The sequence below is a fragment of the Carcharodon carcharias genome, chromosome 17 (assembly GCF_017639515.1).
Source record: "Carcharodon carcharias isolate sCarCar2 chromosome 17, sCarCar2.pri, whole genome shotgun sequence".
NCBI lineage: Eukaryota > Metazoa > Chordata > Chondrichthyes > Lamniformes > Lamnidae > Carcharodon > Carcharodon carcharias.
The window spans coordinates 10501648-10528644 of record NC_054483.1 but is presented as its reverse complement, the minus strand read 5'-3'; the positions used below and the strand labels follow the sequence as shown (position 1 = coordinate 10528644).

General features: G+C 43.1%; 1 protein-coding gene across 1 annotated transcript in view; it reads left to right on the top strand.

Annotated features, from left to right (window-relative positions):
• The window catches only part of LOC121289759 (histone acetyltransferase KAT6A-like), a 158437-nt gene that overhangs the window by 59065 nt on the left and 72375 nt on the right, over nucleotides 1-26997 (top strand). Inside the window, exons 3-4 of the mRNA XM_041209482.1 lie at nucleotides 15379-15487; nucleotides 22057-22172. Of these exons, the coding sequence (XP_041065416.1) occupies nucleotides 15379-15487; nucleotides 22057-22172 (225 nt within the window). The remainder of the gene's footprint in view (nucleotides 1-15378; nucleotides 15488-22056; nucleotides 22173-26997) is intronic.

Genomic DNA, 26997 nt, shown 5'->3' with positions numbered 1-26997 from the left:
CATTGTTACCCTTCCCCTCTATTGCCAGTAGTTTGGTGTTTGAGATTGGTTTCAGGCAACTAGATATTGTGTCCATGTGTCCGTGTGTGTGTCCGTGTGTGTGTCCGTGTGTGTGTCCGTGTCCGTGTCCGTGTGTGTGTCCGTGTGTGTGTCCGTGTCCGTGTGTGTGTCCGTGTCCGTGTGTGTCCGTGTCCGTGTGTGTGTGTGTGTGTGTGTCCGTGTCCGTGTGTGTGTGTCCGCGTGTGTCCGCGCGTGTGTCCGCGTGTGTGTGTCCGCGTGTGTGTGTCCGCGTGTGTGTCCGCGTGTGTGTCCGCGTGTGTGTCCGCGTGTGTGTGTCCGCGTGTGTGTGTCCGCGTGTGTGTGTCCGCGTGTGTGTGTCCGCGTGTGTGTGTCCGCGTGTGTGTGTGTGTCCGCGTGTGTGTGTCCGCGTGTGTGTGTCCGAGTGTGTGTGTGTGTGTGTCCGCGTGTGTGTGTCCGCGTGTGTGTGTGTGTGTGTGTGTGTCTGCGTGTGTGTGTGCGTCCGTATGTGTGTGTCCAGAGGTCAAGGCACTGAACACTAAGCAGCACAAGCAACTTGGGATTACATTCAAATCTTTTTGTTGAACACATTTGTGATGAGCTCTCGAGTTCATCCATATTTTGGTACTGAGCACCAAAACCTCATTTATTATTCTAACGAACTGTCAATGAGAGCAGTGCATCTTTGGCTCAATGTTTGACTTGCATCAAGTGTAGCAAAGGTTTTCATTTCAAACTCCTAAATCCTCATTTACTGTCATTTAGCTGCTAAAACCCATCCCATGAATAGTTTTCAGAGACAGGACTCAATGCTCAGCTGAAGAAGTAAGGCACTTGCATAGTCTCAACTAACTTTTTTTCTTATGGGGAAATCGTACAAGGGAGCAAAATTCAATGCAGTTGAATTGGAACTCAAAATTCATGCCATAATTTCTTATCTCCTCTGGCTAAACACAGGTAAGGCTGGAACTGTTTGCCTTCAGCCTGCTACCACAATCCTCATAACCTTCCTATCAATTCCACTCCCCTTCCTGTTCACTGTCTCAGCGAACCTGAACATCATCTTCAACCCCATTCTCAGACCCAAGCTTCCAAGTCCATACAATCTCCATGCAAAACTTTGCACAACCCATCTATTGCAGAAGCATTTAATCAGCCTGCCATATTTCATCCTCCATAAACTAATCCAAAATATTCCTATCTTGCAGTAGGTTCTGTTGAACGATTATCCCTGTCCTTGCTGACCTAATTTGGTCCCCAGTCCTCCAAACCCCAAGATGTAAAAATTTTCAACCTGGCCTTCAAATCTGGCAGTGGCCTTGCCCCTTCCTATCTAACTTCATCGAGCCTCAAAACAACACCCCTTTCCCACCCCTCCTTACCCCCAGAGCACTTTGTATGACTTGGGTCTTCTGTGCATTCCTTCACGCTTTGCTCCATCATTGGTGTCTGAACCTTCAGATGCCTAGGTCCCATGTTCTGGAGTGAGCTTCATAAAATCCCTCTGCCCCTCCATCTCCTTGTACAAGACCGTTCTCAACACTCACTTTGTTAACCAGGCTTTTGGCCACCCCTCCAAAGTTCTTAGAACACTGCAGAGCATTTTTGGATGTTTGTTCTGTGTCAGAGATGCTACGTAAATACAAGTTGTTGTTGTCCTTGTAGTTCTGCTTTCACCGTCGAGCTTTATGGGGGAACTTAGATACAGGTCTAGGCAAAAAAGAGAGACAATGGTGGGGGCAATTGACAGGCATATCAGGATTACTATTCATAACCTCGAGGAGATGAGAAAACGAACAGAGGAACTTAAAAAGGAAATTAGAGCAAAAAGGGTGCATGAGAAAACATTGGCAGGTAAAATAAAGGAAAATCCAAAGTTATTTTACAAGTACATTAAGAGTAAGAGGATAACGAGGGAAAGAATAGGGTCCATTAAGGACCATAAAGGTAATTTGTGTGTGGAGCCGGAAGACGTAGGTAGGGTTCTAAATGAATACTTTGTGTCGGTGTTCACAAGTGAGAGGGACGACGCGGGTATGGAAATCAGGCAGAAGGACTGTGATATACTTGAAGAAATTAGCATAGAAAGGGAGGAGGCTCTAAGTGGTCTGGCAGGCTTAAAAGTAGATAAATCTTCAGGCCTGAATGAAATGTATCCCAGGCTGTTGAGTGAGGCAAGGGAGGAGATAGCAGGGGTGCTGGCAATAATTTTCAATACCTCTCTGGCCACAGGAGAGGTGCCAGAGGACTGGAGGACAGCCAATGTGGTACCGTTATTCAAGAAGGGAGGAAGGGATAAACCAGGAAACTACAGGCCAGTCAGTCTAACCTCAGTGGTGGAGAAACTATTGGAAGTAATTCTAAGGGACAGAATTAATCTACACTTGGAGAGGCACGGATTAATCAAGGACAGTCAGCATGGTTTTGTTAAGGGAAGGTCATGTCTGGCCAATTTGGTTGAATTTTTCGAAGAGGTGACCAGTTGTGTAGATGAGTGCAATGCATTTGATGTAGTCTACTTAGACTTCAGCAAGGCTTTTGATAAGATCCCGCATGGGAAACTGATAACGAAGGTAAGAGCCCATGGGATCCAAGGCAATTTGGCAAATTAGATCCAGAATTAGCTGAGTGGCAGGAAGCAGAGGGTGATGGTTGAGTGGTGTTTTTGTGACTGGATGCCTGTGTCCAGTGGGGTTCCACAGGGATTGGTGTTGGGTCCCTTGCTATTTGTGATACATATAAACGATTTAGACTTGAATGTAGGACGGTTGATCAGTAAGTTCGCGGATGACACAAAAATTGGTGGGGTGGTAAATAGTGAGGAGGATAGCCTTAGATTACAGGAGGATATAGACAGGCTGGTCAGATGGGCTGATCAGTGGCAAATGGAATTTAATCCGGATAAGTGTGAGGTGATGCACTTGGGCAGGATGAACAAGGCACGGGAATACACCATGAATGTTAGGACCCTGGGAAGTACTGGTGTGCATGTCCACCAGTCCCATAACGTAGTGGGACAGGTAGATCAGGTGGTTAAGAAGGCATATGGGATACTTGCCTTTATTAGCTGAGGCATAGAATATAATAGCAGGGAGGTTATGCTGGAACTGTATAAAACGCTGGTTAGGCCACAGCTAGAGTATTGCGTGCAGTTCTGGAATCCACATTATAGGAAGGATGTGATTGCACTAGAGAGAGTGCAGAGGAGATTTACCAGGATGTTGCTTGGGCTGGAGAGTTTTACTTATGAGGAGAGATTGGATAGACTGGGGTTATTTTCCCTGGAACAGAGGAGATTGAGGGGAAACATGATTGAGGTGCATAAAATTATGAGGGGCATAGATAGGGTAGACAGGAAGGAACTTTTCCCCGTGTTAGAGGGATCAATAACAGGGGGCATAGATTTAAAGTAAGGGGCAAGAGGTTTAGAGGGGATGTGAGGAAGAATTTTTTCACCCAGAGGGTGGTGGGAATCTGGAACTCTCACTGCCTGAAAGGGTGGTAGAGGCAGAAACCCTCATAACATTGGAGAAGTATTTGGATGTGCACTTGCGATGCCATGGCAAACAAGGCTATGGGCCTAGTGCTGGAAAATGAGATTAGAGTAGCTAGATACTTGTTTGACCGATGCAGACTCGATGGGCCAAAGGGCCTTTTCTATGCTGTAGACCTTTATGACTCTATAACAGTGACGCAGATAGTGAAACCAGCTGCCTTTTTGTACGTGGCAACTGACGCACGAGAGAGAAAGCAAAGTAACTTGGTGTGTGCAGGAAAAAGAGAGAAAAATAAACCAAGAATGAGCTCAGCGGCATCACCGGGCTTTATAAATATTGCACTAAGCCCATCCCCTCACATTTTCATGATTTAATGTTTCTGAAATAGTCGTCTCTGACTCCAGAGTGATCAATCAGCACAGCATTGTGTGTCTCACAGAAGAATGTCAGTATTTGTTATCTAGCTGAACTTGTTCCTTAAGGTGGTTCACTGATTGTCCTGGCATGGGTTTTAAATATTGCTCACAGTACTGAGAAAAATCCTGTAGTGATTCAGCCTTTTGAGCTCAAAAACTAGTCCACTTATCCAGGGATAATTGATTCTGAAGCCATCCGGTTTAAGTAGATTGTTATTGACATGGGTTAGAGAGCTCCAGTCCCTGAGGCAGTTAGGTCAGGATGTCAGTTTCCCATAGATCCATCCTGTCCTGTGTACACACCATGGCAGTCTGGCTGTACACTGCTTCAAGGATTCTGCCCTGCAGCTGGAGTGGCGGGAGGACTTATTACTGGTGAAGATGTCAGTGTGTGCTTAATTCATTTAAAACAATGTCACTAGTCCAGTGCATGTAGCGTGAAATGCAGTTGATCAATCATTTCAGCTGACATTTTACTTTTATTGGCAGAGAAGAAGGCAATTTTACAAATAACTTGTGCCATTTAATACTAAGCTTTTTGGGTGGCTACCATGTTTTCCTGTGTTGAGGAAAAGACAGCATGGGTTTACTAGCACAATATGCCACGTAATTTGAAGAAACTGGTTCATGGTCTTTATCTCTCACCTTCTGAGTCTCACTTTCATTCAGTTGGAAGCACTGATCAAAGGACAGGTCTCTCAAGCCCAAGTTACACAGTTTGATGAAATACAGTATTGACATAAATGATCCAGCTGCTTACAATTCTTAAAATTTAACCAGCAATTTTCTCTCACCACACACATTCACTGCGTCGCCATCTGTCTGCTTCACATCTGGTTTTTCTTGGGGGTAAATCTGTTTGAGGTGGCTGGTTCATTGGTTATTTTATATTGATAGGATACCAATGTCCAGCTTTCCATCCATCACCCTGAATGAGGACAGCAGATGGCATAGATTCAAGTCAGACCTTGCAGCTTAAAACTGGAGATCCACAAGGTGCAGTGGGCCATCAGCAGCAGCCGAATTGTATTCCATCACAATGTTAACTCATGGCCTGGCATCGCTCTACCATTATCATTAAGCCATTGGACCTAGTTCAATAAGGAGTATAGGAGAGCATGTCAGGAGCATCACCAGGCATACCTAAAAATGAGATACCAACGTGATGAAGCTACAATACTTGAGGGCTGCAACCATGCTAAACAGTGGAAGTAGCCTGCTCTTGATGATCTCAGCAATTCCACAACCACCAGATCACATGAAAGCTCTAGCTCTGCCACTAAAACAACTAACTGGAGGAGGAGGCTCCATGAACATTCCCATCCTCAATGTTAGCATAACCCAGTATGTCAGTGCAAAAAACAAGGCTGAAGTGTTTGCAACCATCCTCAGCCAGAAATGCCATGTGATGCAGGAAATAGCTGAGAGCACTGGACAAAGCAAAGACTCTGAGTGCTGACAATATCCCAGCTATAATGTTGAAGACATGCTCCACAGCTAGCCATACCTCTAGTTAAGCTGTTCTGACACAGCTGTAATACTGCCATCTGCTCAACAATGTGGAAAGTTGCCCGGTTATGTATTGTCCACAAAAAAAAGGACAAATCCAATCTGTCCAGTTACCACCTTATCAATCTACTCTCATTCATCAGCAAAGCAATGGAAGGTGTTATCAAATTACAGTGCTATCAAGTGACAGTCAGCAATAACCTACTCCCTGATGGTCAGGTGGGCTCTGCCAGGAACCTCATTGCAAATTTGATTGAAACGTGGGCAAAAGAGCTGAATTCCAGCGGTGAGGTGACATCAAAGCAGCAGGGGAGCATAAAGGGGCCCCAGTAAAATTTGTCAATGGGAATAATGGGGAGACCCTCCCCTGACTGGACTCATTCCCTAGAACAAAGAAAAATGGTTGGGACCAATCCCTGCACTCCCAGGACATGGCTGCAGCAGTTATTCAGGGCAGTGCCATAGGCCCTATCCATCTTTAGTTGCTTTATCAATCTTATGTCCCTTTAACATAAGGTCAGAATTTGGGATTTGCTGATGATTGAACAATGTTAAGAACCATTTGTGAAGACTCAGATACTGAAGTAGTATGTGTCTGCATGCAGCAAGACTTGGTTAAGAATTCAGGCTTGGGCTGATAAGTGGCAAAAAGCAATGTTAATACCCACGCAAATGCCAGGCAATGACCATCTCCAACAAGAGAGAAGCTAACCATCTTTCCTTGACATTCAGTAGTGTTACCATCACTGACTTCCCTCATCAACATCACTGGAGTAACTACAGGCCAGAACCTTACCTGGAACAGCAAGATATTGTGGCTACAAGATCGGATCAGAAGCTGGAAATTCTGCACCTGACTCCCCAAAGTCTGTCTACCATCTACAAGGCACAAGTTGGAAGTGTAATGGAATATTCTCCACTTGCCTGGATGGGTGCAGCTTCAACAACACTTAAGAAGCCTGACACCATCCAAGACAAAGCAGCCAACTTGATTGGCACCCCACTTAATACCATAAAAATTCACTCCCTCTGCCACTAACAGCTGTGTGTACCATCTACAAGATGCACTTGAGCTGCTTGCCAAGCCTCCTTGGACACACCTTGCCAGCCCACAACCTCTGTCACCTAGAAGGACAGGGGCAGCAGATACATGGGAACACCACCACCTGCACGTTCCCCTCCAAGTCAGACACCATCCTGACTAGGAAATAATATAGCCATTCCTTCAGTATTGCTGGGTCAAAATCCTGGAACTCCTTTTCTAACAGCAATGAGTGTACCTACACCACATGGGCTGCAACGGTTCAAGAAGGCAGCTCACCATCACCTTCTCAAAGTGATTAGGAATGGCAATAACTACTTGCCTTCCAGTGATGCCCATGCCCATGAACAAACAAAATGCACTTATCTCCTGCCGTGTGGAATGACAAACTCTCAAATATTCGCACCGAGCATCTTGAAATACTGCTGCTGCACTTTGAAGTGGTTGTGGGTTCCGAGTGATGGAATAAACCAAAGCTTCTGGTCAGATTTGAAAACACTGAGAGCAGCTTTGGGGACACTTTTTTTTGTGTCTAAACCACTGGAGGTTCAAATCCTTTCTGTTCCAAAGCGGGAATAAAGCTTCAAAAGTACGAGCTTCTGAGCCGGGGAAGAGGTGAGGCTGACTATTATCTTCGGTGTATTCAACAGTATCCACAAGTGATGCGAATCATGTCTTAGCTCAGCAGTTAGTTTTTAAGAAGTATTTGTATTTATTTATAAAATGCCTTGTCGCTTTGAAATACGTTACAATGCTAGCCGTGAAAATCTCCCATTAGTTTCCTTGTTCTAATTCTATAACTCAAAGCCCAAATCTCCTTCCCGAGTAGGAATTCATCTTATCCTTTAGCTGGGATTTCTGTTCAACTAACCTAGAGGAATTCTCTTAGTACAAGAAAGGTTTCTTAAATTTCCTGTACTCTTGACATCCTTAAGTTTAAATTGTTTATTCAAGTCCTACAGTTAAAGGTCTGCGCTGGATCCACATACTCTTCACTGTTCACTCTCCCCATTGGTCTAACCCTCTAGCCTGTCCAGATCCCTTTGGATTGTGGCAGGGATAGAATCATCACTCTGATCCATTTGGTCTTATCCACAAACCTGGACGATATTTGGTCTCTAAATCAGTTATGAAAATGGTAAATTCCTGTGCACCCCCCCCCCCCCTCACTTTACACACCAACAAAGGGCTCCAATGACAACTGCTCTCCATTTTGACACTCCCTAGACACCAGCCTTTCAGATACATGTCAGCACTAATGCACAGCAGCCATTCTGCACGAGCAATACTTGGCAGTGCGGGGAATGACGAGTTACATCTGTTTTAAGTGGCATTGGTTGACAGAAATGTTGACTAAGACATGGCCAGAAGCTCCAGCTCTTCACTTGAGAAGTTACTATGGGATCTTCAAAACCTCTCTAAAGTGTTTTGAGGTTTTTTGTTAAAGGAGCTACATAAATGAAAATTGTTGTCAGCAATACTAGAACAGGGAGGCACAACTTGGTTTTGAAGTTCAGGTTAAGTATTCATCTTTGCTTTTCATCCTGTTCCATCTGATTTTCCCTTCTAGGCATGCTGTGAAAGAGTTGCTGTGACCCTCCTTCAGTGACAACATTTAAAAAAAACATTGCCTCAACTACAAGATGCTTTGCTTTCCCAGTAATGAAAAGCAGCTTGGATGATTTCTTTCACCGTGCTTAAGTGTTCATTGCTTGATGTTCTCCACATCTGGGCTTAGATCATAGGAATGGAAGCCTAAGATCCAGCAAACTACATTCATGGGGCAGTATAGAATACTTTAAATCAGCAGTTGTTTTTTTTTTTCGTACACTTTGACCTTTTTCACGATGTTGACTCACTGGGGATAGTGCGCTGCAATATCAAGCCCCACTGCTCCCTGAGCTATGACAAATGTGAAAAGTTTGATCAGCCCACCTAATTGTTTAATTTAGGTTAGCAGAATACAAGCACCAGGTTTGTAAACTTAATAAGTTTATTGAACAAATTGTCTTTAACCAGTGGCAAAAGAAAGAAGTATGAACTGCTAATTTCTAACTCTATAACCTAAACTCTACCCCTTCTTAAATCCCTATATATATACACACACACACACACACACACACACACACACACACACACACACACACGACACACAAAGGCACACAAAAACATGGATTTTAAGGGTGGGTTAAAACAATTCAATAGCACCATTTCCAGAGTACAGGATTCGATGGGTTGATTTTCCAAATTCCTTTCAGTTCTTTGTTGATGACACAAGGTGGTCTTCCAGCACTTTCAGCCTTTAGTTTACTGGTTGAGCACTTGCCTTTCAATGTCTCTAACATTGATTTTCCCCTTTGCTTCTTGACAAGGGTTTTCAGAGAGAGAGCAGGTTATAGAGATGGGAGGAGAAAAAGCCAGTTAGCTATTATTATAGAATTACGGGAATCTTACACACACACGAGAGAGAGGTTTTAGGTCTTTTTCCTTTTAGGCTAGGAGTTATTCTGCTGCACTGCTCTCACACAAACCCTGGTCACCTGGTCAGGAGCCAGGCAGTTCCCCATTAGACCAGACTCCTCCTCCGGCACCATCCTATCTTTCATGACGCACTCTGTTCTAGGACAGCAGCATTGTATTTCTCCCTCACACTGTTCCAGCAGACATGTCCTTCAAACTGCAGCCGATGTAATTTTAGTCCACAGTCCAACAGAAATAAATAAAAAGATATGTTCTTTACACCACATGTTCTTTGGAGTTAGTCCACTCAGCATCCTAGAGAGCCACATATGAATTGGGCAATGCTCCCTCTCTCTGCTGCTACCATCAACCTAGAAAAAATGTCTCTGAGCACAAATAAAATTACTGAAGAAAATGTCTGACTGTTCTGTAAAAAAAAATTAGCTTCTTAGTACAGCTGCTCTATGTGTATATTCATGGCTGGTGTATCTGCATGAGCTCTATGGTACTGCAAGAAATATATTCATAATACAATATAAAAATTAAGTACAATTGCCCTTTTAAAGAGCTAGCACAAATTTAATCGAATGGCTGCCTTCTCTGCTGTTTGGTTCTGTGACCCTATAATGGAAAATATCATCATTTGCACTGCAAACAAGAGCCCTGGCTGGCCATGCTGCTGTAGTTGGTGACCCCTAGTGGTGGAAATTCAGCACAATGTGGGATATTCGAAGAAGTTGCCTTTTGCAAAGTTAAAAGGGAAAGTCAGTCCCAGGAAACATTTTCTTTAAATTCAAAGCTTGACTCTCTTGTAAAATAAAATGATAAAGATTTAACATTTTGTTGAAAGTGTCTGCTTTCCCACTGACACGGAATTCCTTTAGTTGGTAGCAGCGATAATGTATTCAGCCCTAAAACAAAACAGAATTACCTGGAAAAACTCAGCAGGTCTGGCAGCATCGGTGGAGAAGAAAAGAGTTGACGTTTCGAGTCCTCATGACCCTTCAGCAGTTCTGTTGAAGTTTTTCCAGGTAATTCTGTTTTGTTTTGGATTTCCAGCGTCCGCAGTTTTTTTGTTTTTATCTCAATGTTTTCAGCCCTGTTTGTTAGTTTGTTTGTCTGTAAACAATATTTCCCAAAAACCAACGGATGGATTTCAACAAAACTTGGTACGCAGATAGGGTATGGCCCAAGGGAGAAACTATTCGTTTTTGACCAAGATGCTGATCCATATCCAGAATTTTTTTTTGAAAAATTCATTAATGTTGGGACATCAAACGAATTGATTTGTTTTTAAGAATGTTGTGCGCTGTTTCTTTTCAAATGTTGATTGTTTTAGAATATTGCAGATTGTCTCAGCTGCTGTGGTGGAACTTTCCACAGCTGTCAAAATGTGAGCTGAGTTTTCAGAGCAGTTTGTTGGATGTGGATTGACCTGAAGCCTCCTTATTTAGGTGGAAGCTCTTGTAATTAGAAGTGCCCGTGAACAATGCAGGCTATTTTGCTTTCATAGACCTCACCAAGGCCTTTGACCTTGTCAGCAGAGTTGGGCTTTTTGAAAGTGTTGTGAAAAATAGGCTGCCTGCCTGGACATGTCATTTCTTCTCTCCATGAGAACATGCACAATTTTTGTCAGTTAACGTGGAGCATTGTCGGAAGCTTTGAAAATCAGAAGTTGAGTAAAGCAGCGTTATGTCTCTTTGCCAACTCTCTTTGGTATATTTTTCTCTATGCTGCTATTGTATACTTTGGGCGACTCAAATGAGGGTGTCTACCTGCCATGCCACAGCCAATGGCAAGCTGTTCAACTTGGCAAGATTGTCCCAAGGCCAAAGTGCTTAATGTCCTAGTTTGTGAGTTGCTTTTTGCTGTTGACACAGCGCTGGCATACAATACTGAAGTTCACTTGCAATAGCTTGTAGACCAGTTCTCCCAGGCCTGCAAGAAGTTTGGACTGACCATCAGCATCAGGAAGACCAAAGTTATAGACCAGGGTGCAGAGACTCCACCATCCGTGAACATTGACAGCCTCACTCTGGAGGCCCTTGACAGCTTCACATACCGAGGATCAACATTTACCAGCAGCCTGTCCCTTGATGCCGAAATCAGTATGAGGATTGCCAAGGCTGCAGCTGTCAAGTCAAAGTTGACCAGCAAACTAATGAAAACACAAAGCTCTGTGTGTGCTAAGCTGGTGTTCTCTACTCCCTCTTTTACACTGGCGAGATATGGACAACTTATGTAAGTCAAGAAAAGCACCTGACCAGCTTCCACCTCCACTGCCCCAAATGAACATTGGGCATCTCCTGGTAGGGCATCTCCTGGCAGGACAGAGTGTGGAAGATGGAAGTACAGCAGCTTGCAGGGATCCCCAGCATGTTTGCCCAGCAAGTCAGCGGTGACTCGGTTGGCTGGGTCATGTGAGCTGAATGGATGACGGCCACATCGTCAAAATCATGCACCATGGCAACCTTCGGCAGAAGACCCAGAAGATCGCCCACGTCTGCGATACAAAGATATCTGCAAGTGAGACTTCAAGTTGATGGGGATCGTGCATGGGGGTACTTGCTGCTGACTGGAGTGCCTGGGGATAAGCAAGTCAGAAAGCATGTGAAAAAGGCAGAAGACAAAAGAAATGACCAGATGACAAAAAAGAGAACCTGCTGGAGGGGAAAAAAAAGCATGAGTCGATCTTGGGCCAATGTCAAAAAACCTATGCCTCCAGGACAACCAAAGGACACTTAAACCATATAGTTTTTTAACTTGTTTTTATTGGACTCCTTTACTTCTTAAACCTGTGTGTTTGTGGCGTTGCGTTTATATTTTTTCTCTCTGGTTTAGCGGTTAATAAATTTGCTCTTTCTTTAACCCAAGAAATCCTTGTTTGATTGTTCCTTATTGATCAGAGCATAATCACAGAATTGTTATGGTGCAGAATTAGACCATTCAACCCATCATGTCTACACCGGCTCTCTGAGCATTTTAACTTAGTGCCAATCTCCTGCCTTTTCCCCATGTCATCCAATGCCCTCTTTAATGCCTCAATTGAACCTGCCTCCACCACACTTCCAGGCAGTGCATTCCATACCCTAACTATTCACTGTGTGAAAAAGTTTTTTCTCACCTCAAATTTGCTTCTTTTGCAAAACACTTTAAAACTGTGCCTTCTGGGTTCTCGAGCTGTTTACGAGCAGGAACAATTTCTCCCTATCTGCTCGGTCCAGACCCCTCATGATTTTGAAAACTTCTATCAAGTCTTCTTTTAGCCTCCTCCTCTCCAAGGAAAGCAGCCCCAACTTCTCCAATCTTTCCTCAAAGCTGAAGTGTCTCATCCCTGGTGCCTCATCCCTGGAACCATTCTCATAATCCTCTTCTGCACTCTCTCCAATGCATTCACATCCTTCCTATAGTGTGGCACCCAGGACTGTACACAATACTCCAGCTGAGATCCAACGAGTGTCTTATTATAAATTCATCAAAACCTCCCTGCTCTTGTACTCTATGCCCCTATTAATGAAGCCTAGAATACTGTATGCTTTAGAAACAACTATCTCTACCTTTCCTGCCACCTTTAATGACTTAAGTACATATACACCTAGGTCTCTCTGCTCCTGCACGCTCTTTAGAATAATATCCTTTATTTTCCACTGTCTTTCCATGCTCGTTGTGCCAAAGTATATCACCTCACCTCACGCTTCACCGCATTGAACTTCATCTGCCACCTACCTATCTGCCCACTCCTCCAATGTGTCAATGTTCTTTTGAAGTTCTACACTGTGTTCCCCACAGTTTACAATTACCCCAAGTTTTTTGTCGTCCGCAAACTTTGAAATTGTCTCCCTCTGCACACCAAGATCTAGATCATTTACATATATCAGGAAAAGCAAGGGTCCCAATACCGACCCCTGGGGAACTCTACTATAAACCTTCTTCCAGCCCGAAAAATACCCAATGACCATTATTGTCGGCTTCCTATCCCTCACCACTTCTGTATCCACATTGTTACTGTCCCGTTTATTCCATAACTTTCCTCACAAGTCTTTATGGCACTGTATCGAACCCCTTTTGGAAGTACGTGTGTACACCATATCAATGGCCTTGCCCTCATCAACCATCTCTGTTACCTCTTCAAAAAATTCCAAGTTGGACGGACGTGATTTTTCTATAACAAATCCACGCTAACTCTTCCGGATCAGTCCACATTTTTCCATGTGACTATTAATTCTACCTATAAATAGTTAAATACATTGTGATTTGGAAAAAGCATATCCTCATGAAAAAGAAACTTAAACCTTTATTATGGCCAGCCAAGGTGGCTGATTAGAAGGGAGCCAGATCACTCCTCACCTGGTCTCAACAAAGTTTGCAGGCATCACCACAATGCATATGGTGGTGAATCAGTGTGTCTTTGTACATTAGATGTCGTTTTAGTCCTTTCTTAATTTTTTAAAAATTACTTCAAAACCTTTCAGTAAGTTTTTATTCCTCCCATGAAGATCAGGTGGCTAACAGCTTAATGTTTGGGCTTTTGGTGTGTGGGTCAGTGTTTACTCGCAGATATGAATGAGGCAGGCTGCTGACCAGATTGAAAGGCTGTGCCATCAGGAAAGCCCAGCAAGCATGTGGGAAGTTTGACTGAGCAGGTGAAAGTGTGAGACTAGCTGGGAGGGGCTACACTAATCAGGGAGGCAGATGAACTTCGAGAGGGAGAACAGCGGGCCGTGTACAAAACAATAAAATAGGCAAAAATGAAAGATGTTAAGGGATCAAAGCAAAGGCTTGTTACAATGCTGCGAATGGGTAGGGATAAAACTTCTGCATACAAATACCATGCGTTAAATTTGTTACAACACTCTTTAGGGATATACTTAGGTCAGAGTGTAAACTTTACAGTGAACTCAACCTGTGCTGTATAATGACAATAACAGTAACATGATCTTTGAGTTAAGATTCCAACCTTAGCTCAGTGGTAGCAGTGTCATCTCTGAGTCAGAAGGTTATGGGTTCAAATCCCACTCCAGAGACGAACATAAAACTTAAGCTGGCACTCCAGTGCACTGCTGAGGGAGTCTTACGGTTGAGACTTAAAACTGAAATCATCTGTCTGTCCTCTTTGGTGGATGTTAAAGAGCCCAGGGTGCTATTTTGAAGAAGAGCAGGTGAATTTTCCTCGTGTTCTAGGCAACATTTAACCCTCCAAGCTTTTCAGTAATTTCAATTTTATAGGTCCACACAGCTGTGTATTGTACAGGGATGGTGCAGCCTTGTGGCTGCAAGAAACAGCAAAGCGGTTCAAGAAGAGCTGATAATGTCAGGTGCTTAGTGAACCTCTGATATACTGTGGGATGTTGCAAGTGCATGATCCGTCAATAGAAAGCCATTATGAAGGGGTTGCATTGCTGTCTGCTCTGTGATGGTGCACATTGCTCCCAAGATGTTCTGAGCAGTGTTGAAATTTTCTGGAGCCTGCCTTCCAGAATTACATGTTTATTATTTGCCTTTCAAAGCACGGTAACATTAAAAATGCCTTTGCTCTAACCTTGGAAATTCTTAATCCGCTCCCTGCAGATTGATAGATGATAATGTGATTATCAAGAAGGAGGCAGATGATTAAATCCTGATAGCTCTAATGGCTAAGACTGAGATGAATGTGTTGGAAAACCCTTACCTTCTTAGACAAAACATCTCTCCATTGGATAGCCTTGCTTTGAAGAACACAAATTTGGGTTTTACTCTGTTAAAGTCAGCATTTGGAGTCGTTGAGTTGCTGTCAAAATGTTTTGCTATTTCATGTGTAGCAGAAATCCAATGTGAAATGGTCCCTGTTTCAGACCCAGAGCCCATGAAGGAAAACTAGCCATTTCCACTAACTGCTAACTCCAGTTCTGCTATTTCTGAATTATTGCGTGCCTTGAGATGATTACCACGTTGACAGTTTGTTTGTATCTTTTAAAAAACTGCATTGAAGTGAAATGTTAAATTTTGATTTTTTTTTAAACATGATTTTTGAAGTATACTGGGGAGCTCTCAAAAATTAAATGTTATGCAGTGAACAATTGAAAAAACTGCCTATTATTCGATTGTTTAATTGCAGTATTATTTTTGGGTTGGATCTTTTGTGTTCATGCCCCACTTGGGGGTTTGAGAATTATAACTGTTGATGCTCCAGGGGAGTGGTACCTGAGCCTTGTGTCTTCAGTGGCAGTTTGTCTGCCTTGCTTGGTGAACCAGCTGGATCCCATGCCAACTGTCACAAAGAACGGGGGGTGTCCCCAGGACCCTTAGGCAAGCATTACCTAGACTTGAGTTGTTAGGTTAGTTGACAATATTTATCTCTTTTTAAACACCAGGTTTGTGCTCCATTTGGCACCAGTGATGTGCTGAATCGCAGCAAACCAGCTCTTGAGAATAAACTTTTGCATTCTTTTGTCAACAGCCCCGTGCAGAGCCAATTCCAATCTGTGGGTTTTGTCTGGGTACAAAGGAACAGAATCGGGAGAAGAAACGTGAGGAACTAATTTCGTGTGCAGACTGCGGTAATAGTGGTACGTACTCCTCCTGACTTGTTAAAAACTTTAAATCATTTCAACGGAACTGGCTGAATTGTGATAGAGCGAGTTCAAGTTATTAGTTCAATGATCTTCTGGGGCTTGGCAGTCTCTATGTGTAAGGACGCAATTAGACTTGTGCAATAATCTGCTTGATTCATAGAACATGAAGGTTGAGGTGTATGTGATTTCGCTGAGCAACAAATTCACTGGTCTTTGTTGGTCCCTAACAGATATAATAAATGATTGAGTGAATCGGCCTACTACTTAGATTAAGGGTGACTAATGTTTTAAAACTTAATAATCAGCAAAATAAAGTATATTTTTTAAATGTTACCTTTACTCATGGCTACCAATATCCTCAATGTAACTAAAAGTAGATTATGCAAAGAGTTTTGAAACCAAGCTCATCAATGTGACTTTTGGTGTGCATTGTTTACAACTGTTAACACGAAATTGTATTTTTCTTTGATTGTTCCACATTCTCTCTGACCCCATCTCAGCTTGTTCACTTTTAGACTCTTTCTAATCTACCTGTTTACTCGGTTCAGTCCTTGGGCCCCAACTATTTACAATCTATATTAATGACTTGGATTCAGGGATAGAAGGTACTATAGCTAAATTTGCAGATGACACCAAAATCGGTGGGAAAGTAAGTTGCAATGAAGAAATAAGAAATTTACAAATGGCTATGGACAGGTTAGGTGAAATGGCCAAAATTTTGCAGATGGAGTTTAATGTGGATAAGTGTGAGATTATCCATTTTGGTCAGAAGTAAAAAAAGGTGATTTATTATTTAAATGGAGAGAAACTTCAGAATGCTTCAGTGCAGAGGGATCTGGGTGTCCTCGTGCAAGAATCACTGAAAGCTAGTATGCAGGTACAGCAGGTAATAAGGAAGGCAAATGGAATTTTGGCATTTATTGCTAAAGGGATAGAGAATAAAAATAGGGAAGTGTTGTTGCAACTGTACAAGGCATTGGTGAGACCGCACCTGGAGTACTGAGCACAGTTGTGGTCCTCTTTCTTGAGGAAGAATGTAGTTGTACTGGAGGCGGTTCAGAGGAGGTTCACTAGATTGATTCCAGAAATGTGGGGCTTGTCTTATGGGGGGAGATTGAGCAGTTTAGGCCTATAGTCACTAGAGTTTAGAAGGATGAGAGGAGATCTAATTGAGGTATATAAGATGCTGATAAGTTGGTGCTTAGGGATCTGGTCGGAATCCATAGGCTGTGATTAGAAAATTCAAAGCTGGGAAAGGGTGAGCAGGAATAGGACAGGATAGCTAAGGCTGGACTGAGTGTGTGGGTGCCAGAACTGGGATAGTAAATCAGCATGGATAGCAGAACTATGAGACTTTGAAGCAGGAAGGTTCAAACACGTATGTCCAGCACTGGGGAGCTGGAGAGGGGAACTCCAGGCCCAGAGCTGAAGGGTGTTCCCTGAAGGAATCTTCAATTGAATTTGAAGAAAAGGAGGTAAAATGTTGACCTGGTAATTTGTTAGAGCTGTGGCTGGAGTAGAACTAGGCATTAGGAGAATTGGGTGGTTTACAAGGCAATTATAAATAGCATTCTTCAATTTAAAAGCACTTTGTGTTAAACCCAGGTGTGGGTGCTGTGTGTTTAAACTGGTTCTTTGCATTATCCAAACATTAAAAAGTCATGACACAGGAAGTAAATATGGCAAATAGGAAGTGCATGTTAGACACACACAATTTACCAGCTGGGTCTCAGTATACAAGGAAGGCTGCTGTTTTGTTCTGCTTGATTGAGTCCTTTGTTAGATTGTGTTGAATTGAAGCTATAAGAACATAGAGAACCTAATTCAGCCATAGGTGATCTGCGTGCAGCCCTTGAGATGCAAGTTGTCCATCTCTTTCATAGCTCTGTTTCTTTGAAGCCAGCAGAACTTACATGACTAATGTTTTAGTTTGCTTATGAAGCATTTGATTCTGCTTCAACCTTGTTGAACGATGCCATCCTAATTCACGTTAAGATGTCAGTTTCTGTTGCTCCCTCATGGTGAACCTGAGATTAAAGCAGCATCATATTCCTGTTCTTGGGAGTCTCAGGCTGAAACTTTGGAACATTTGGTTTGCTGAATAATACTTTTGTCCGCTGTTCTTGAACAGATTCAAAATAAAGTAGTTCTTTAAAGAGATTTTTCGGGTGTTTTTGGTGCTGAGAATTATCCTGGTTTTATTTCACGCTGGGTGGAGGTGGGGGCATAGTGGTCATGTCACTGGACTAGTAAACCAGAGGCCCAGGCCTATTGCTCTGGGGACAGGAGTTCAAATCCCACCAATTTAAAGTCAATTAATAAACCTGGAAATTAAAAGCTAGTTTGATGGTGAACACAAAATCACATTGATTGTTGTAAAAACTCACCTGGTTCACTTATATCCTTTAGGGAGGGAAATCTATAGTCCTTACCTGGTCTGGCTGATATGTGACTCCAGACCCACAACAAAGTGGTTGACCTAAATGCCCTCTGAAATGGCGCCAAGCAAAAAGTTATGTCAAACCGCTATGAACCCTAAGAGCAGTGAAACTAGATGGACCACCTGGCATCGACCTAGGTACTGGAAAACCACAACGACGCACACAGCCCTGTCAACCCTGCAGAGTCGGCGTTACTAACCTATGGGGTCTAGTGCCAAAATTGGGGGAGCTGTTGCACAGACTAGTCAAGCAACAGTCTGACATTTTCTGTAAAGTATGATTTCATGAGTACGACGATGTCTAAGACACCACCTTCAACGTTCCTAGGTACGTCCTGACCACTAACTCAACAGACCTACTAGAGATGGTGGCAAAGTGCTATCCACCTGGGAGGGAGTTGCCCTGAGAGACCTCAACAATGACTCTGGGCCCCATGAAGTCTCGTAGCATCAGGTCAAACATGGGCAAGGAAACCTCCTGCTGATTGCCACCTACAGTCTTCACTCAGCTGATGAATCAGTATTCCTCCATGTTAAACAGCTCTTGGAGGAAGCACTGAGGGTGGCAAAGGCATAGGACGTACTCTGGGTGGGGGACTTCAATGTCTGTCACCAAAAATGGTTGAGTTCTAAAGGACATAACTGCTAAACTTGGGCTTTGGCAGATGGTGAGGGAACCAACAAGAGGGAAAAACTTACTTGACTTCATCCTCAGCAACCTATCACAGATGCATCTGTCGATGACAGTATTGGTAGAAGTGACCACCTCACAGTACTTGTGGAGACAAAATCCCATCTTCACACTGAGGACATTGGCCATCATGTTGTGTTACCATGGTGCTAAATGGATTTCAAACAGATCGAGCAGCTCAAAATTGGGCATCCATGTCACACTGTGGGCCATCATCAGCAGCAGAGTTGTATACAACCACAATCAGTAACCTCATAGGCAGCATATTCCCCACTCTACCATTACCATCAAGCCAGGGGATCATCCCTGGTTCAATGAAGAGTGCAGGAGGGCATGTCAGGAGGAGCAACAGGCACACCTAAAAATGTGTCAAGCTGCTAAAGCTCCAACGCAGGTCTACTTGCGTGCCAAACAGCATAAGCAGCAAGTGATAGAGCTAAGTGACTCCACAACCAACAGATCAGATCTAAGTTCTGCAGCGGTGCAACATGCAGTCATGAATGATGGTGGACAATTAACCAGGGCCAGGGCCAATCAACCCCTGAACTCATTACAGCCTTGCTCCAAACATGGCCAAAAGAGCTAAGCTTAAGAGGTGAAGTGAGAGTGACTGCCTTAGCCTCAAGGCAGCATTTGACCTTCAGGGGGAAAACTCTCCACTGGTTAAGAGTGATATCCCGCACAAAGGAAGATGGTTGTGGTTGCTGGAGGTCACTTATCTACACGAAGGAGTTCTTCAAGTTAGTGTGTCCTAAGCCCAACCATCTTGCTGTTTCATCAATGATCTTCCCTCCATCATAAAGTCAGAAGCGGAGATTTTCACTGATGATTACACAGTGTTCACTATTCGTGACTCCTCAAATACAGAAGCACTCCATGTTCTTATGCAGCAAGAGTTAGATAATATCAGGCTTGAGCTGATAAGTGGGAAGTAACATTGGTGCCACAGAAGTACCAGGCAATGATTATCTCCAACAAGAGAGCTTCTAACCATATACCTTTGACATTCAATAGCATGACCATTGCTGAATCCCCCACTATCAACATTCTGGGGTTACCATTGACCAGGAACATATGAACTAACAACAGGAGTAGGCCACTGGGCCCTCCGAGCCTGTTCCGCCATTCAATAAGATCATGGCTAATCTGATTTTAACCTCTACCCCACATTACCCCTGCTAACCTTTCATCCACTTGCTTATGAAGAATCTATCTAGCTCTGATTAAAGATATTCAAAGACTCTGCCTCCATTGTCTTTTGAGGAAGAGAATGCCAAAGACTCTCAACCCTCTGAGAGTTTTTCCTCACCTCTGTCTTCAATGGGGCAACCCCTTATTTTTAAACAGTGACCCCTAGTCCTCAGCCCTCCCACAAGAGGAAACATCCTCTCCACATCCACCCTGTCAAGACCCCTCAGGATCTTATATGTTTCAATCAACTTAACTGGACCAGCCATTTAAATACTGTGGCTACAAGAGCAGGTCAGAGGCTGGGAATCCTGTGGCAAGTAACTCACTCCCTGACTCCTCAAATCCTGTCCACCATCTACAAGACACAAGTCAAGAATGTGATGGAGTACTCTTCACTTGCCTGGATGAGTGCAGCTCCACTTAAGCAGCCACTTAATTGGCATCTACCACCTTCAGTATTCACTCCCTCTGCCACCGACATGCAACAGCAGCAGCAGTGTGTATACCATCTACAAAATGCACTGCAGCAACTCACCAAGGCTCTTTCAACAGCACCTTCCAAACCCGTGACCTCTAGACCTAGAAGAACAAGGGCAGCAGATGAATGGGAATACCACCGCCTGCAAGTTCCTCTCCAAGCCACACACTGTCCTGACTTGCAGCAATATCACCGTTCCTTCACTGTCGTTGGGTCAAAATCCTGGAACTCCCTCCCTAACAGCACTGTGGGTGTACCTACACCACATGGGCTGCAGTGGTTCAAGAAGGCAGCTCACCGCCACCTTCTCAAGGGCAACTCGGGATGGGCAATAAATGTTGGCTGAGCCAGCGATGTCCACATCCCATGAACGAATAATTTTTTTAAAAAAGCAAGAAGAGATTTTCTGCCTGTCGCTGGGAATACAGTTTTGTTTCTGCAGCTAGTACTTTTGTTTGTTGGCAGTGCTTGACACTGGTTGTTGTGGTGTCATGCCTATTCCTTAGTGTATGGTTGGAAAAAATTACAGCAAATAGCTCACAGTCATAGTACTTTTCTTTGACACTATTTTGACCTCCAGGGCATCCCTCCTCCTCTCCCAATTATTTCAGCACCCTGTTCCCCATGATGTGCATTATGATACCATTCACTGCTCTACATCCCATGACTTAACGCACCTCCAGAACACCATTCCAGCACCCACCGCTGCTCACTGTTTCGACTTGTAGCTGACATGTTGCCTGGAGCATTTTTCCGATCACCTTTCTTGGATTCTAGTCTTGAAAAATACAAAGCGTATTATTTAGTCCATATCTAAATATTATAATCATTATCCCTGAGTTAAGATTTCAATTAATATGCAGACACAATCACAGAGCCAGTTCTGAAGAAGAATCATCTTTGACTCAAAAAGTTAACTCCATTTCTCTCTCTACAGATGCTGCCAGACCTGCTGAGTTTTTCTAGCTCTTTGTTTTTATTTCAGAATTCCAGCATGCACCGTATTTTGCTTTTATTCACATTATCTAAACCTGATATTACACTTCCATTGCACTTGCTAATAGAAACTTATTTTGAGCTATCATAAATCCTTGGCCCTGATAATATATTAATTAGATTGAAATATGCCCACTATTAAATAAAGCCTCAGAATATCCACTTGCATCTCCATTTGTATGTTCCATCAATCCTGTCACACTTCGTTCGAGTGGCAAACCAACCTTAAAAAATGAAAAAGCAGGCCAGTCATTGACCTGGAACTAAAAAGCATGTTCAGTTGTCCTCTGACCGCAGCAGTTTACAAGAAGTTAAGAGTTATTTGGATTTGTCCATTTATATCACTTCAACACAAGGACTTGAGCAGTGCCCTTAAAGGAACAAGCTCATGTTAACAGCTGAACATTACAACTGTGCTGCATACCCTAGATTACTTGTGAGCTGCACTGTGAGAGTTCTGCTAGCATAGTTATATTGATATTGATGTGACTTTGCCCTCTGAGTTCAGATGCAATTCCAAGTGTTCAAAATCAAACCTTACACTCGAACATATTGAAGATTGTTGCTTTATCTTTTCTTAACCTGTTTTGTCATCACATTGCAAAACAGCACATGCTGCCCATCCATAAAATAAAGATAATAACCTCTATTTTCAATAACTTGCAATGATGCACTTTCCATCTGAGTGACAGCTGTGTGTGTGTGTGTTATTGTGTGCAGTGAATAATATGGTCACAGATTGAATGTCAGCTCTGCTGTGTTTCCAGGTCACCCGTCCTGTTTGAAATTCTCTCCAGAACTAACAGCTCGTGTGAAAGCCTTACGATGGCAGTGTATTGAATGCAAGACGTGCAGCACCTGTCGGGACCAGGGGAAAAATGCTGTAAGTAGTCCATCAATCTATATGACAGAAAATCCTTCAAGTTCACCCAAAAAAGAAGTGGAGAAAATAATTGACGTTTCGAGTCCTCATGACCCTTCGACAGATCTGTCGAAGGGTCATGAGGACTCGAAACGTCAACTCTTTTCTTCTCCGCCGATGCTGCCAGACCTGCTGAGTTTTTCCAGGTAATTCTGTTTTTGTTTTGGATTTCCAGCATCCGCAGTTTTTTTGTTTTTATCTCTGTGAGAAAATAATTAGAGTTGGTTCAATTCCCTGGGACTCCCTTGTATTGCTGGTTATCAGATTTTTTGCATTGAGAGGAGCCTATCATTAATCTCTTGTAATATGCATTGAAGAAAGAATAAACACCTTTTTATGGGGCACCTTAACCTGTTGTGCACAGATATTCTGAAGGGCTTTAAATACAATGAATTCACATGTAGTGTAATGGTTGTGTTTAGACAAGCAAAATTCAGCTGCCATTTTGCCAGCAAAATCCAACAAATACCATGGGATGAATGGCCAATTAATCTGTTTGTGTCGGGTGTTGGGCAGAACATCACAAGAATTTCTGTTTTCCTTCAGATAATTGCATGAGCTCTGCATTATCCACCTGAACATGTAGGGAGGTTGTCAGTTCAATACCCAAAAGACAATATCACTTACAGTGCAGCTGTCCTTCTGTGCTGCACCAAAATATCAATCCTGACTTACACACTCGGTACTCACTACCTTACCTTGCTGCACAACTTGTGAATAGTACCAACCACGTTCAGATTTGATGTCATCACCATCTTTGTTGCTCTGAGACTTGTTTCACTCATCCTCTGCTGTGTTCAGATTTACTGTTTTATGACAGTTTGCAAGTTTTTTTTAGCTCATTGAATTCAAAGAAAAATAATCAATCAACTTGAAAAAAAATTGAGTCGTGTTTGGTTTTGAATTGGATTTGGTCAGTGGGAAATGTACTTTGCTTATGAGACACTTTCAGGGTCAAGTTGCAAACGTTTGCCCTTCAAACTTGAATTGATCAAACAGATTATTTTGAGTTTGACAATTGGGTGGGATGTTGGTTGGCACTGGTGTCAATGTCTTATCAATGGCATTGTTAAGGTTTGTTTAGGTCAATTACATTGTTAAGGGAAACAGGTGATGGGTTTTTGAACAAGTTAGTAGGGGATAGCTGAGAAAACTGGACAAACTGGGCAAAGTCAATAAACTCTCTCAGCAAGGAAAGGCTCTGTCTTAGTTTTAACTTCACCAACAGGCTTGAATTCAGTTGAATGGTGCTGATAGCAGTGATGTAGTTTGATTTTAGAATTTAAAGCAAGAAGCTTAAAGCACGAAACAGATTGTTTGTTTGATTATTATCGGTATTGAATTTTATTGGTACCAATGCACTAAGTAAATCTGCTAACAACAGTGTTCATATCTGGCATCAGCTCATTCATTTGTTTCTTGCTCGGGGGCCAGTTTGTGAGTAATCAGAACAATTCACACACTAACTTAAAGCCGTTCAGCCCAATAAGCTAGTCGCTTCTTCATGGCTCAAACCCACTTATCTACCTACCTTCTCAGTATGTTCCCCAGTCCTTTTTCCCTTCTTATTTATTGAATAGTTGCCTTGTACCTCACTGTACTTAGCTGTTGATTTGCCTATACTGGTTGACTTGGGAGCAATGTTTATAATACTTGGTTGAGAGTTATTGATCACTTTGTCCTGATACTCACACTTTTTTTTGGTAAGAGTGCAATTTTGTTACCCAAGTATTTAAGATTTACTGCAATAAGTGTATGCTAACTCAGCTTATTTTATATCAGTTATCACCTGGGATTTTGAAGGTTGATTTGAGTGGTGCAGTAAGGTTTATCGACCTTGGAAACTAGTTTGAATCCAAGTAATGACCCTTAAGGGATTGGAATGGCAGCTGTCTGAAGGTGCAGAGTACAACAGAGGACAGAGTGAAATTTTAGCTTTGAAGTCTGGCAAAGTGGGTGAAGGTTTTGAGCTTTTATTCCAGTTCTAGTTATCATTGTTCTCTCGAGCAATAGTTTTACCTGTAGGACTGAACTGGAAGGAGAAGTAAAACAAGATGTTGAATACTTGGTACCCAAGAGCACATTACAAGCCAGAAATTCAGTCAGGGTTTCAGATGCTGACATAAAATATTAGAGAGATTAAGTTGTGATCTTTTGTTCTCTACCATCTATTCCTTTTGAATAATACACAAAATGGGCATTTCTACTCTAAAAGGATCACAGTTACAGCCAACACCGAAATGATATTGAATTTGAGGAACAATTGTGATGGCATCAGAGCAGAATCATGTTTTTCACTGCATAGTGTTTCAGAACTACAAGTTAGAATTTGGAATGTGATCATAAGCAACTGCAGGAATAAAATACTGTGTAGGATTTCTCTTGAATATTTCAAGAACTTTCATTTCCTTAAGTACAATCTTTATTGAAATAAATTTACCATTGTTGTCCCCTCTTCTGAAGATGTTGAACCTTGTTCAGAATGGGTCCCTGGTCCCTAGTGATGTGCTCCTACAGTTTTGTCACAGTGAGAAGAACTTGGGCAGGTCGGGGTCAATTGCAGGAATTTCGACGGTGTTGGAGAAACAGGCTCACAGAATCACAGAGTGCAGAAGAGGCCCTTCGGCCCATCGAGTCTCCACCGACATGTGAGAAACACATGACCTACCTACCTAATCCCATTTACCAGCACTTGGCCCACAGCCTTGAATGTTATGACGTGCCAAGTGCTCATCCAGGTACTTTTTAAAGGATGTGAGGCAACCCGCCTCCACCACCCTCCCAGGCAGTGCATTCCAAACTGTCACCACCCTCTGGGTAAAAAAGTTTTTCCTCACATCCCCCTAAACCTCCTGCCCCTCACCTTGAACCTACGTCCCCTTGTGACTGACCCTTCAACTAAGGGGAACAGCTGCTCCCTATCCACTCTATCCATGCCCTTCATAATCTTGTACACCTCAATCAGGTTGCCCCTCAGTCTTCTCTGCTCCTACGAAAACAACCCAAGTCTATCCAATCTCTCTCCATACTTTAAATGTTTCACCCCAGGCAACATCCTGGTGAATCTCCTCTGCACCCCCTCCAGTGCAATCACATCCTTCCTATAATGTGGCGACCAGAACTGCACACGGTACTCCAGCTGTGGCCTCACTAAGGTTCTATACAACTCCAACAACAACAAAAAAAACCCCACTAGAGCTATACCTTGAGTGCCCTACCATCCATTCTTAATTAGCACATTCGTTTAGATAATATCACCAACTTTAACTTTAACACCTATGTGTTCTATTGTACTATTGTCGTTGACATCTTTTGATGATCTGCTTCTATCACTGCTTGTTTGTCCCTACAACCACAACCACCACCACCCCCCCCCCCACCTCTCTCTCTCTCTCTATCTCTCCGCCCTCCACACACACACCTTAAACCAGCTTATATTTCAACTCTTTCTTGGACTCGAACTCAAGTTCTGTCGAAGGGTCATGAGGACTCGAAACGTCAACTCTTTTCTTCTCCGCCGATGCTGCCAGACCTGCTGAGTTTTTCCAGGTAATTCTGTTTTTGTCCAACATGACCTCCCTGCTTTTGTAATCTATGCCTCGATTGATAAAGGCAAGTGTCCCATATGCTTTTTCACCACCCTACTAACATGCCCCTCTGCCTTCAGAGATCCATGGACACGCACACTAAGGTCCCTTTGTTCTTCAGAATTTCCTAGTGTCATGCCGTTCATTGAATACTTCCTTGTCAAATTACTCCTTCCAAAGTGTATCACCTCACATTTTTCAAGGTTAAATTCCATCTGCCACTTATCTGCCCATTTGACTATCCCGTCTATATCTTCCTGTAGCCCAAGACACTCAACCTCACTGTTAACCACCCGGCAATTCTTTGTCATCTGCAAACTTACTAATCCTACCCCCCACATAGTCATCTATGTCGTTTATATAAATGACGAATAATAGGGGACCGAGCACAAGTCCCTGTGGTATGCCACTGGACACTGGCTTCCAGTCACTAAAGCATCCTTCTGGCATCACCCTCTGTCTCCTAACACTAAGCCAATTTTGAATCCACCTTATGAAATTACCCTGTATCCCATGTGCATTTGCCTTCTTTATAAGTCTCCCATGTGGGACCTTGTCAAAGGCTATGCTGAAATCCATACAAATGACATCAACTGCGCTACCCTCATCTACACACCTGGTCACCTCCTCAAAAAATTCAATCAAATTTGTTAGGCTGACAAAGCCATGCTGACTATCCCTGATCAAACCTTGCCTCTCCAAGTGGAGATAGATTCTCTCCTTCAGAATTTTCTCCAATAGTTTCCCTACTACTGACGTGAGACTCACTGGCCTGTGGTTCCCTGGCTTATCTCTACAACCCTTCTTAAATAGCAGAACCACATTATCTGTTCTCCAGTCCTCTGGCACCTCCCCTGTGGCCAGAGAGGAATTAAAAATTTGGGTCAGAGCCCCTGCGATCTCCTCCCTTGCCTCCCTTGGCAGTCTGGGACACAAATGATCTGGACATGGAGACTTGTCCACTTTTAAGCCTGCCAACACCTCCAATACTTTGTCACTCCCTATATTAATTTGCTTAAGAACCTCGCAGTCTCTCTCCTTGAGTTCGATATCTTCACTCCGTTTCTCTTGGGTGAAGACGGTTGTGAAGTTTTCATTCAACAATCTAGTGATGTCCTCTGGCTCCACCCATAGATTGCCCCCTTGGTCCCTTATGGGCCCTACACTTTCCCTGGTTATCCTCTTCCCATTGATATACT